Source organism: Phaethon aethereus (genome assembly GCF_964289735.1).
Source record: "Phaethon aethereus genome assembly, chromosome: 2".
Lineage (NCBI taxonomy): Eukaryota > Metazoa > Chordata > Aves > Phaethontiformes > Phaethontidae > Phaethon > Phaethon aethereus.
Window position 1 is genome coordinate 115700314 of NC_138582.1, and position 12770 is coordinate 115713083.

The 12770-nt window shown below is 38.8% G+C and overlaps 1 protein-coding gene across 2 annotated transcripts in view; it reads left to right on the forward strand.

Moving 5' to 3' along the window:
* VPS41 (VPS41 subunit of HOPS complex) overlaps window positions 1-12770 on the forward strand; it is a gene marked incomplete at its 3' end in the record, with an annotated part of 112459 nt that overhangs the window by 60823 nt on the left and 38866 nt on the right. For both annotated transcript variants that reach the window (XM_082014943.1, XM_082014944.1), the window contains exons 9-11: window positions 2233-2379; window positions 3576-3642; window positions 11785-11882. In XM_082014943.1, coding sequence (XP_081871069.1) covers window positions 2233-2379; window positions 3576-3642; window positions 11785-11882 — 312 coding nt within the window. The remainder of the gene's footprint in view (window positions 1-2232; window positions 2380-3575; window positions 3643-11784; window positions 11883-12770) is intronic.

The window sequence follows — 12770 nt, forward strand, 5'->3', positions numbered from 1 at the left end:
CCCACCTACATACCACTTACTGCTCCTTCTGTTTTTAAAAAAAGAAATAAAAAAGAAAAAAAAAGGGGGGGTGGGGGGGAAGGCAAAACCTGGCTTAGACCGTGACCCCCATGATTAGACTCTTTGACTTACAAACAGTTGAATCTGTACAGTTGGGGACAAAGAAACTCATGAGAGGGGAGCAGAAACAGGCAGGGGAATCTTTTAAATCAGTTTTGTCACTAGAAAAATCCTAACATGGAATGGCATCCTGGACACTGACCTTTGAAGGTCCTTTCCATCCCCTTTTCTGTGATCATGAGAGTTGGGTTTTTTGCTCACTGAGCTTAAAGGAAATACCTACTAAAATCTTCTTGTTTTATTTTGGGGACTTTTGTTTTTAAATCACTAAGAACAAGTCATTACTTAACATGAAATTAATCTCCATTTTGCTATTAGAAAAGTTATACCTCACCTTTTCTAAATGGCATGGAAAAATGATTAATGGCTCTCCCCCCCCACCCAAATGACTTTAATCTTTCTTTCTTTCTTTAAACTTCTTGATCTGTTAGTTTAGGAGCTTTCCTGAAGAGACAGTGAAAAATCTCAGCACAAAAACCAAAGCATCGTTTAAATAGGCTTGCTTTTCTGTTTTAATGTATGCGTAGAAATGCATTTCTGGAGAAGTACAGATTGGCCTCATTTATCTTAATGAGCTGTTGCTTCACATCTTTTCTTTTTCCAAGCTGAAAATTTCTGCTTCCCTACAGGGGCTGTTGTGGAAGAGCTGGGATTTTTTCATTTCTCCAGTAGTAGCACCAGCTGAACAAGCTGAACTGGTTCATGACAGGAATTGCTAATCTGTCACTCTTTCACTTACTATATCTTTTCATTTGGCATGTGAATTTAAACTATCTGACTTCTAATCCCTTCGTTCCTTCTGTCACCTCCTGGGTTAGATGGGTCTTTGTATCAACAGCTTTTTCTGTTGGCACGCTCAGCCCTACCCTGAAACTTATGCCATAAACTGCTATGACTGCCTTAGCATACAAAATAATATTTGATGTGGTGAGTAGGAGTTTGTCATTGTGGTGGGTTAACCCTGGCTGGATGCCAGGTGCCCACCAAAGCTGCTCTGTTACTCCCCTCCTCAGTTGGACAGGGGAGAGAAAAATTAACAAAAGGTTCTTGAGTCGAGATAAGGACAGGGAGAGATCACTCACCAGTTACTGTCACGGGCAAAACAGACTTGACTGGAGGACAATTAGTTTAATTTATTGCCAGTCAAAATCAAAGTAGGATAATGAGAAATAAAAACTAAATCTTAAAACATCTTCCCCCTCACCTCTCCCTTCTTCCTGGGCTCAAATTTACTCAGGATTTTCTCTACCTCCTTGCGCCCAGCAGCGCAGGGGAACAGGGAATGGGGGTTGTGGTCAGTTCATGATACGTTGTCTTTGCTACCTCTTCCTCCTCAAGGGGAGGACTCCTCACTCTCTTCCCTTCATCCAGTGTGGGGTCCCTTCCATGGGAGACAGTCCTCCATGAATTTGTCGAACATGAGTCCTTTCCCACAGGCTGCAGTTCATCACAAACTGCTCCAGCCTGCGTCCCTTCCATGGTGTGCCGTCCTTCAGGAACAGACTGCTCCAGCCTGGGTCCCTCACGGGGTCGCAAGTCCTGCCAGCAAACCTGCTCCAGCCTGGGCTCCTCTCTCCACAGGTCCTGCTAGGAACCTGCTCCAGTGTGGGCTTCCCATGGGGTGACGGCCTCCTTTGGGCACCCTCTTGCTTTCACGTGGGCTGGAGGTGGAGATCTGCTCCACTGTGGGGCTGCAGGGGCACAACCAGCCTCACCATGGTCTTCCCCATGGGCTGCAGGGGAATCTCTGCTCTGGTGCCTGGAGCACCTCCTGCCCCTCCTTCTGCACTGACCTTGGTGTCTGCAGAGCTGTTGCTCTTCCATATTCTCACTTCTCTCTTCAGCTGCAGTTTCTGTTGCCTTTTTCTTTTTTTCCTCCCCCTTCTAAAATATGTTCTCCCAGAGGTGCTACCAGCATTGCTGATGGACTTGATCTTGGTCAGTGGCGGGTCCGTCTTAGAGCCAATGCTAGCTGGCTCCATCAGACATGTGGGAAGCTTCTAGCAGCTTCTCACAGAAGCCACCCTTGTAGCCCTCCCTGCTACAAAAACCTTGCTGTGCAAACCCAATACAGTCATACTGAATAATGTTCTCTTGTATTTAAACTTCCAGGGCGTGAAGATACTTGACATGATCTCCAAGCAAAGAATTACCAATGTGCCTCGAGATGACATAAGCCTTCGCCCAGATATGTATCCCTGCAGCCTTTGCTGGAAGGATAATTTAACACTGATTATTGGCTGGGGAAATTCAGTAAAGGTGCAATTACCTGTCTTTGTAATAAATGCTTGCTGTTATCACAGACAAACAGAGGATTATTTCTGAAAAGCAAAGACAATCGAAAAAAATAGAATTTGGTTTGACTACAGTGTGCAGAACTCCTGCTGCCATAGAAATGTCATTGGACTGACCCTCATGAGGAGGAGCAGTGATAGACACCCAGCAGTCAGACAGATCTCTGTGTGTGAGCACGCAGCGAACGTAATCCTCAGGGACACTTCTCTCCTCTGTGCCTTGGAGAGATTACCTCTTTTAAAAGCTTTTAGTGGGCTGTTGAATTAATTTCTTTTGATTAGCATTAAGGAAGACCAACTTACCATGAGGTATTTTTGGAGGAGGTTGTTTTGGGGGCTGAGGAGGTTGTGACTGCTAAAGCAGCTGCGTGATTTCAGTCAACCATGGGGATAAAAAGAGGTGGGGTGGGAGGACAGGTAGATTGGGGTTTTGTTCTGCTTTCAGCAGGGAACTGGCATTTTGAGCTTGTGTGCTGCACACTGACTGTGAGTTGCTCAGACCAGCACCTGACATGAGTTTGTTACAAGCCTGTTAGCTGTTTTCTTACCACAGACTGCTACATCACTGCACAGTGGGAAATTAAAAGTGCTCTGTAGGAGTAGATGGAAAGGGAGGGTGAAGTGAGGTGAGTGAAGCGTAAAAAGCTTTTGGAGCGTTAAACTTAGAGTTTTACAAATGAGGAGGTTTGTCCTAAGTTTGCTACCTGTCTTCCCACTTGTATTGTGCTTGCTTCACAACATTTGGGTATTTGCGTTTCTTTACACGTACATACTTTCTTCCTGTTGTTGCGAGTTGCAATAGCATATTCTTACTGAAATTGTAAAATAAGGAGACGCAAAGTGTGAGAAGATGCCAAAACCAAACTCACATATATGCTAAAGAAATTGTAATGGGCAGATGTTTTCAGATTTGTCTCATGTGGTCCATCTTCCTTCTCCTTTCCCAGTGTATTTGTATGGCTGTGGACTACAGCTACAACTTTCCTGTCTGGTTTTCTTCTTCAGTGATGCATCATCACTGTTTTACAGCCTGTGTTTTTCAAAATACAGAAATGCATGTCCGACAATGTCTCAATAAGATAAGGAGTTTCTGGGAAAAGTTAGTATCATTTTAGGAATTACAGTTGGTTCATCATAATGATTCAAATCTCTGTTTCCTAGATTTGCTCAGTAAAAGAACGGCATGCCAGTGAAATGCGTGACCTTCCAAACCGCTACGTGGAAATAGGTATGATTGTGCGAATACGCTCTTTTTCAAAATTATATAAGCTTTAAAGGTCTGTTTTCTCATTCTAGCCTGAAGAAGCTGTTACAGTTCAGAGGCTACATGTAGTCATGACATAAATGTCTTCTCATTTTTAGTTGATGAGGTTGTCATAATGTGCTCCTGCATAGGTGGTGATTTTTTTGGTTGTAGAGATTCTTAAATTCTGTGATCATCTAAAATCAGAGATCCTTTTGTGAACGGTTGATGTCTTAACTTTCCCTTCACATAGAGTCTTACAGAGAACTTGTTTTTTTTAATCTTGGTTAAATGATGATCAGGAGAAGGAGAAAATAGATGCGAATTTATTTGATTATGTGTTACTTGGCTACACTGCTCATAACTTTTTTTCTCTCTTTTTTTCAAAAACATCTCTGGTATAGTGCTTGAGTATTGGTTTGAATTTCTTTTTGTTCCCTTTTTTGCTTCTATGTTTTATGTTCTCCTTTGCTTTCTTATTTGTCTAGCTTAGGTGATGGGAATAAATTTCTTTATTGCTGATTAATGGAAAAGGTCTTGGCAAAATTTCTATTAAGTAAAGCGTAAAGTGGAATTCAAAGGAAATTTGGAGGGGAAGAGGGGGTGTAAACAAAAAGTCACAACTTCTTCTGAGGAAAGGAAATATATATGAAGAGGTAGTGCTGGGAAGATAAACAGGCCCTCTGGGACTCTACAGACTGAAGTGGACAACAGTTTTTATAAACTTTGGTGATTCCTTGTCTTGACTATAACAACATGAGATTGTAGACGAGAGTGTTCAAGTAAGATCCTGATTTACGTCAGATTAGAATGGTGCATGGCATAGGTGTATACTCTACTTTCTAATTTCAGGAAAGAACCGTTTTAAAATAGCTTCTGAAAATCAACTAGGAGACTTGTTAAACTCTGTAGGAACTCTGGATACTGAGAGATGGTGGCATGCCTGACAGTTAACTGAGACCTGAAAGCTATTTGTTTAAGATTACATAGTCCCAACAGAATAATTAACTGTGGACTTCTAGGATATTTGGGAGAATTTTGTCAGGGAGAAGTTCAGTCTTGAGTTTTAGCCTCAAATCTTTACGTAATATTTTCTGTACCTGTAAGTAGTTTTTAGAAAATAATTAAATGGGTTTGTTTACATAGTGACAAGTGAACAGAGGCAACTTCTGCTTCAGATATAATGTGTCTATGTGGAGGGAGCTAATCTGATATGATTCTCTGTTGGAACTTCACTTATTAAAAAGAAAAAGCTGTCAGACGATTTAGGTGCAGACCTGAAGGTTAGAGACTTTTGTGGAAGTAACTTTTTTAATCTTACAATTTTTAGCCTAAAATCTCTGTATTCTTTAAGACCTGGAATTCTATCTCAACTGTTAATGACATGCTTGAGATTTTTCTCTTTGGTTTCATGTCAAAGCACTGAAACAGCTCTGCCAAATGCTGTCAGCACTGCTCATTGGAACATCGGTATTAAATCGGGAGGGAAGAGAGACACATTATTTGTTCAAGTCTCAGTATAAATTACAATAGCTTTTGATGTAGTCACATAGAACATCTTCTTGAGAGCTTTGTGTCATGCTATAGCATCTCTTTCAATTTTATTTCAACTTTATGTTTTAAAGGCATACTGGAAGATCTGATATTGTTAATGGGCAGACCAGCAACAGTATAGGTTTTTGCAAGACCATTAATATCCTAAGTGGATGCATAAGCTGATACACTTCATAATGTAAAGAATTTCTACAAGGCAAGAATATCCTTCAGTGGCAGAATAGCTGAATATGCTTCAGATGTTTTGACTCATCTTGGCCGACATCTTTTGCCAACATCTTGGCAACATACTTAAGAAAAATGAAACCCATTACACAGTATAGCTTTTGTCATGCATGTGTGGACTTCTTTGGGTGGGGGTTTTTGGGGGTTTTTTTTCCCCGCTGCTTTTAGAGTTTTGCACTTGGAATGAAAAGCAGAAGTGGAGTAGGAGACTTAATAGTCTCCTTTAGAACCTTTCTGAGGGCCTCAAACTTCCGCAATAGTATCATAGTAAACTGTGATGGCATTAGTAAATAACAAATATTTCTTAGTGGTTTGCAGCCCCGTGAATAAGGAAACAGAGCATTTCCTGCATTGCAAATTAGGTTCATAGGATCCTGTGTAACAAGGTCCTCCTCATCTCTCAGTCTGTCTGGACACACAGCTATACTTACTCTGAGGCAGGAAATAAATATGGTGTCTACCATATTTACTAAACCAGGTGGCCCTTAATGTGGGCAGGTAACATCACGGAACTGTTCTAGCTGGTTTATTTTAAAAAAAGATAATGCTGTGATTACCTGTAAGAGAAATTACGTTAATTATACAGGTCTCCTGTACTTAGATCTGCATGGTATTGCTAATTTTATTTACATCTTTCAATATATTAATGGTGCTTTTCTTCTGTAATCTTTTGCATTGTCTCTGGTTATATATTACAGTTCATTGTGTCCATGGGTCTTCATTCAGTGTTGAAGATAAACTCCAGTGAAATTTTTCTATTTAGGTTTAAACGTATGTTAGCTGAGCAGATCCTATCCGTTTAGCTCTGTCAGCTACCGCTGTGAAGTAGTGTATTGATTAGAAACTATTGGTATTGAATTACAAGCTTAGCATAGACTAAATGCTGTTGTGATCCTACTTAAAGAGTGCTTGGCCTCTGTGCTCACTCCTGATGTGTGTACAAAAGCTGTAATGCTGGACAACTTCTGGTCTGAACAGGGAACCCTTCCTCAACTGGAGTCTGTGACAAGGCTGGTTAATTAGCACTTTGCAGTTAATACGATGCCTTTTCATTTGTGAAACAGGGCATCTAGTCTTCAATGACCTTGTCAAGTAGCTCGGGATTTTATATACTTTCATGAGGAAGTACTTTATCTCTGCCTCAGCTACTCAGGTTGTTAATGATAGTGGAAAATATTGAATAAAATATTTAAAATAAGAGATTAACATTGGAAGTCAGTAAAAGACTTGAAGTCAATTAGAGACTTCCTGTTCAACTTACTTTAGCCCAAATTTTATCTGAGCAACCTCATCTTAATTCCAGGTGCCAACCAGCCAGCAATACCTCTTGCGCACTTGTCTCGCCTCTGCATTCCCCCAAATTCCCCATAAAGTAGAATTCTGGCTTAAAAATGACGTGTTTTGTGGATACGCTTGTAACAAGACACCTGTATGTTTTGTGAAGGAATAACTGTATAACTACATGGCAAATTATCACCCAGCATTGAGATTACACATTTTTATCTGAAAAGAAAACAGGAGTATTTATTTTTTGGTTTGTGAAGTGAGATACTGGGATCTACTATACCAAGATTTTTGTCGTTATATAGATGGAATGTAAAGCTTAATTAATGAATGTGATGAGCAGGAAATTAATATGACTAAATGTCATCAGCTTTATATGCTGATTTATGCAAACATTTAATTTCATTGGAGTAAGTCTGCTACGCTCCGAGAAGAAAGTTGACAAAAAAAGAAAAAAGCCCAACCCATTTATATAGCTAATTCCACTAAGATTTGCTGCAAGCCAAACTGATCACTTATAAATTTCTTGATAAAATTAATCAAGACTATCAGACTCCTGAATATTTCCCTGTTGGTTAGCAAAGTTTCCTCAGTTCAATATGTAATGGAAAAAAGAGTTTTTCAGAAAATCAACTTTGAAGCTTTGAAACGTAAGCTCCTGACTTTCTAGTTGTCATCACGGATTCCATGGGATTTCCTTAAAGGTTGTGTATGTCTAGCTAGAGAGTTGTACAGGCAATTGCCATATTTCTAAAGATGATTTTTATTGCTGTGTGAGGTGGAATAGGGATAAGATGATTTCAGCACCATGGTAGCACTTCTGTTACAGGCAACCTGACTGCAGGTAAAATAGCAAATTGTAACATTGCTTACAGTAGACAAAACATTTTTCTAATTTAATTGGAAGAGTAGACCTCAGCAAATGGATGATTACTGGCATGATGAGGTAGTGGGCTTTTTTCTTGATTTTTCTGATTAGCATGGTACTTTAATTGAGAGAAACGGTTTTGTTTTCATAGCAAAATTCTTGCTCGTTTCCATTCTGTGCTGTGGTAAGGCAACAGTTTTCAGGGACAGAAGCTTTACTGATTTTAAGCCTAGGTGGTTGGGTTTTTTTTGTTCAGTGATCGTATTCAATTAACAGTATCATTTTCATTACCCTGCTTTGCTTTAATGAAAATGTTCATCTTCTTTGCCATGTGGCATTTGAAGTTATATATAGAATGATTGATTAATGGCTGCTAATTTTTTCTATAAAGTTTTTCTGAACCTTCAATATTCAAACAAATAAATTTGAATATGAGTTTTCAAACCACTTTGATTGTAAATAAATAGTAGAGGGTCTGAATTCCAAGTCTGGAAGCATCAGTTTTTGCTAGTTATCGATGCATAGCACTTACCATTGATTTTAGTCTTACCCTACTGCTCTTCCTACTGAAATTCAAGGAAAAAGATAGTCCATTAAAATGCCATAGCAATTTGTACATAATTAGGTAAATAGTTGCTTGATTTCACATATAGTAGTCTGGATAGAAAATTTGCAGGGACTTCTAAGGATATGCAAGCCCAAATAAAGGATCTCGATGTGGGTTACTTCACTGCTCCTCCCCAGAAGTTTACAGTGCCTTTTGAGTTGCACCTGACTTTTCTTTAACTGGGCACATCCTGACCTTTCTGCTTAGGCTTCTAGTCAGAGGTAGGTCTGCCCTGGAAATTTGAATTATATTAAGGCTGTTGTGGAGTCTTATGGGAGATAGAAACCAGGTGTTCATATATGAAGATTTTCAGAGCAAAATATGAATGTTAAAAATATGAGATTTGTAATTTCTTCAAAGATTATATTGTACATCTAAAAGTAAGAATATTCTTTTATTTAAGTAAAAATATATTATGTATATATGTTTATGCTTTGTGTTTTGTTTCTGTACATCTAAAGATAGCCTAAGTGATACTTCTGCGGGACCTTTTCCGGTCCTCTAACTGGAACTTAATGCACATACTGTGGAAAAAAGAAAAAAAGGTCTTTTTATATTTTATATTGAATGCACCTTCTTGCACATGATCATAGGTAATCAAAACATGCCATTTTATATTGTAATCTGTTTTGCATAAATAACCTAGTTCAGTAGAAGCATTGGTGGCGGAGATACCATCTTGTGAACATGTAAGGGTATGCTGTACTGTGGCCCACAGCAATGACCGCAAATTTTGCAGATGTACCTGGAGTAGCTGGATAAAAGGTAATTTGGGAATGTGTAGTGGCATCCCAGCAGCTAAGGACTGAAGCAGTTAACAGTGCACCAGAGTTCTAGGTGAGCTGGGATGGTTAATGGTGCTGTGTGGCTCGGCTGCTGTTGATAGATGAGTGGGCTACCTAAAAATTAACTTGTGTGTTGGCTTTTCCATTTCTTTCATGTATCAAATGGAATTAAAAAAAAACACCCCAGAACATCCTTCTTTTTCTCCACACATTAAGTTTCATGTTAATTCTTTGTGTGCTAGTTCAGCTTCCTGTTTACTTCCCAAAAGACAATGTTGAAACCTTGGCCCCATTTGAAATCAGTTGCAAAAACCTCAGACTGTAAGCAGAATTTCACTCTATAAATCTGCAGTGGAAAAGCAGGCGCTGGTTTTTGAGATTTGATTAGACGAAACAGACTTCTTTTAGTTTCCGTCCACCGCATGTGTGTGGATCATTGAATTCCAAAGAAAGTTGCTTTATAGAGTTTGGGTAAATAATGTAGCATATATTGTTTCATTTCTGTAGTGTGGTGTATTTCTATTTCATACATTTTGTTTAATAAACAACAAAAAAATTATTTGCAGGTTTCTTCTTTTTGCTTCCTGATAATTTGTTTGACAGCTGAACATAGAGTAGATCCACTATCAGCGTATCTTCTGTCTTCTCTTACGACAGGCATAAACATGTATGACACGTGACCATACCTTGGTCATTCCCATTTATTTGATACTACCTTTGTTTTAATTATTTTGGATCCTTTTCAAATTAATAGCATTTCTGCAATGCGTCTATGTTGGACTTTTTTTCCCTTTGATCACAAAAAAGTGTCCAGAGAGTAAGTCAAATTAACCTGTTAGTCTTCTGTGCAGCTATAACTTCTACAATTTTTTTCAGTGAGACTTTTTTGATTAGCTGCATCAAAGGTTTTCATCAGGTCAAGAAGCACTGTCTATGCCAGCTATTCTTTGTTCAAGGCTGTAGCAGCAGAGCTAGAGCTTTGTGTTTCAATAAGGCCTCTTGAGGAGGATGAGCTTAGAGAAAGCTGAAAGTGAAACCGAGGAGACTAAACTATTTAAAAACAAAAGTTGAAGTGGTGATTTTTATTTGTTTGTTTATTTTTGTCTTGCAGAACAGTACTACTGCTTGACCCTAAATACACCATTATGTGGATGTTACAAACATTTTCACTGGGAAAGGAACTGAAGTTCCAGTCAAAGTCAAAGAAACATACGTGTTTTTTTGAAACTGTCCCCACAATCTTTGTAAATGTACTGTTCACCATGGTGTTTTTCTCTTCGGATTCAAATCACAATATTTTATATGCCTTTGAGAGCCTTCTCTTACTGCTTTTTAACGCTGAAATAAAATTTCTTTTCTTGTCCTTCTAGCCAACATTATGGATTTGACTTTGTTTTTTCTTTTAAAATGCCAAATACTAAATTGTAAACTGGGAATAAGATATGTATATGTTCCTGACATGGTTTGTTTAAAATCATCACTCAGAGCAACATGTGACACAGTCAAAGTAATCTCATCAGTCTTGCAGGCTAGAACAAAATAATTATGTACAGGATTACAAATGTGAACCTGTTCTCTCCTAGAATAGATTGAGTGCTCTACCCTTGTGCCATGCTTTGGTACCCCAGTGATGTCAAAGTGTCAGCAGTCATTAAGAGAAAAATAGTACTTGCTTATTCATTGAGAGACAGGTGTCAAATCTGTACTGTACTTGACAGTATTTTGTTCTCCTTTAGAAGGAAGATTATTATTTCTCCTGCTCCTTCTTATTACCTTAGCTAAAGAAAATTAGCTTTATTTTTGGTGTCATTATGCTGCATTTTCCGTTTGCTTTGCTAACATAGTAACTATTTTAGTAAACAGTAGATACTAGTAATGTAGTGTGCTAAGCAGTCAGCAAGGAAACAGTTTTTTTTCTACTTGCACTTAGATTCTCCTAAAACCATGTTTTGTGAGAAAATGGTGATGCATCTGACATTTTTGTAAAAGCTTATAAGTATAAGTTTTTTTTTCTAACATAACCACTTGGATGATTCCTGTTCTGGGCCCCGTGAGAGAGGAGACCACAAAAAGGGCTTCCCAGTTGTTGAATCCACTGTAAATCCAGAAGAATTAAACGAAACAGCTATTTCTGTGGCAGAGGTCTGCTTTAATGAGCCCTTTTGTAAATACAGTTCAGCTCTCTTTCTTTCTCTTCCTCAAGTCATCATGTAGCCATCTCAATGTTAAAACAAATTTTAGGAAATTACATGTTCAGTTTTAAGAACAAGGGACTATTTAACCATATGTTTTCTTTGTCATGAGGGTATCTATAAATCTTCCTGTGATGTTTAAAATGACGATAAATAAACTGTGATCTTTGTGTTTTCATATAACATGCCAAGAAGTGTAGCAGGTGTGATTCTCTTACAGTCTCATGACTTGCTGCAAATATGCAAACCAATGAAGACGTTCGATTTATTGCCTGTTTTACTGAGTTTGGTTTTGGTTTTGTTTCCTTTTTTTCAATGTGATTACTGAAAATCAGGCTGACCATTCATTTCAAACATTTCATCTCTAGCATGTCCTGGAGCACAAACATTTCTTCTTGCAAGCTTCAACGGAATTTAATACGTTAAATGTAATTTTTCATCTTGCTGATCCAGCTGGGAAGTCTGTAGGTTTGTTACATGTATTGAGTCTTCATTTCTCTGAAGTGCTACTGCATACTGTTGATTGCCACTGAAAATCAGTTGGGTGTTTTGCTTGGGGAGTAATTAATACACGTTCCTTTATGTAAGTCTGTTGTCTTTCCTGTATTTCAGTTTTCCAGTTCGACACTGAATTTTATATCAGTGGACTTGCGCCTCTCTGCGACCAGCTTGTTATACTTTCATATGTAAAGGAGATTTCCGAAAAAACGGTAATTGTATTTACGCTAGAATTTCTTCACAGCATTAAACTGCCCTGTGAGTGGGGCCTTAAACTAGTCACACAAATCTGATTATCTGTGAAAAAAATTTGTAGTCCCCTAGTAATGAACAGTGCTTGAAACTTCTCTGACCTCCAAAATAAGGTCAGTGGAGGTGATGTTAAAGACAAGTGTACTTACCTTTCAGAAGTCCTGTTTGGGTTCCTTTATTTCTTGCAGGAGGCAGAGAAGTTCTCTAGATAGTCCTTCTCTTTCCTTTTCCTTCCTTTTTTTCCTCTCTGTCTTTTTCTCTCCTTCTTTCTGCTATTTCTGCACCAGAAGAAATGAAGAATCTTTTTATGCCATGAGAGACTTGCTGACACTGCATCTTGGAAGAAATGAGAGTAGTGAAGTTGACCAACTCAAGCAATAAGTGCCACTGTGGCGGGGGTGGGATGCATGATTGCGAGCGGGTGGCATCATTGGCTCCCTTGCTTCCGAGACCTTTAGTTGTGTACGCCCAGATACATGTGTAGATAGGTAGAAATTAGAATTCATGTCAGCCGTTTCTACTGTGTGCGGGCGAGTGCCACGTCTGTCTCCGACATTTATTTCATATTGCCAAATAAAAGACGAGGCAGTGGAGGAAATCCTTGAAGTTGCGGTGTGAGAATGGCAGATGCTCTTGATCATCTCTTTGATAGCACGTCTGCATTAGAACAGCCATCTCCATAGTAACCTTAAGCAACTGGGTGCACAAGTTGCTAGGCAATGAAATGCTGTAGGTTCAAACAAAAGCTTGAGTCTGCTGAAATCAATAGGGTTAGCTTCTAGCTCTGCTGCAGGATGTCAGATTATTATTTCTTTATTTATATTAAGGAGAAAAACAATGTCACAGCA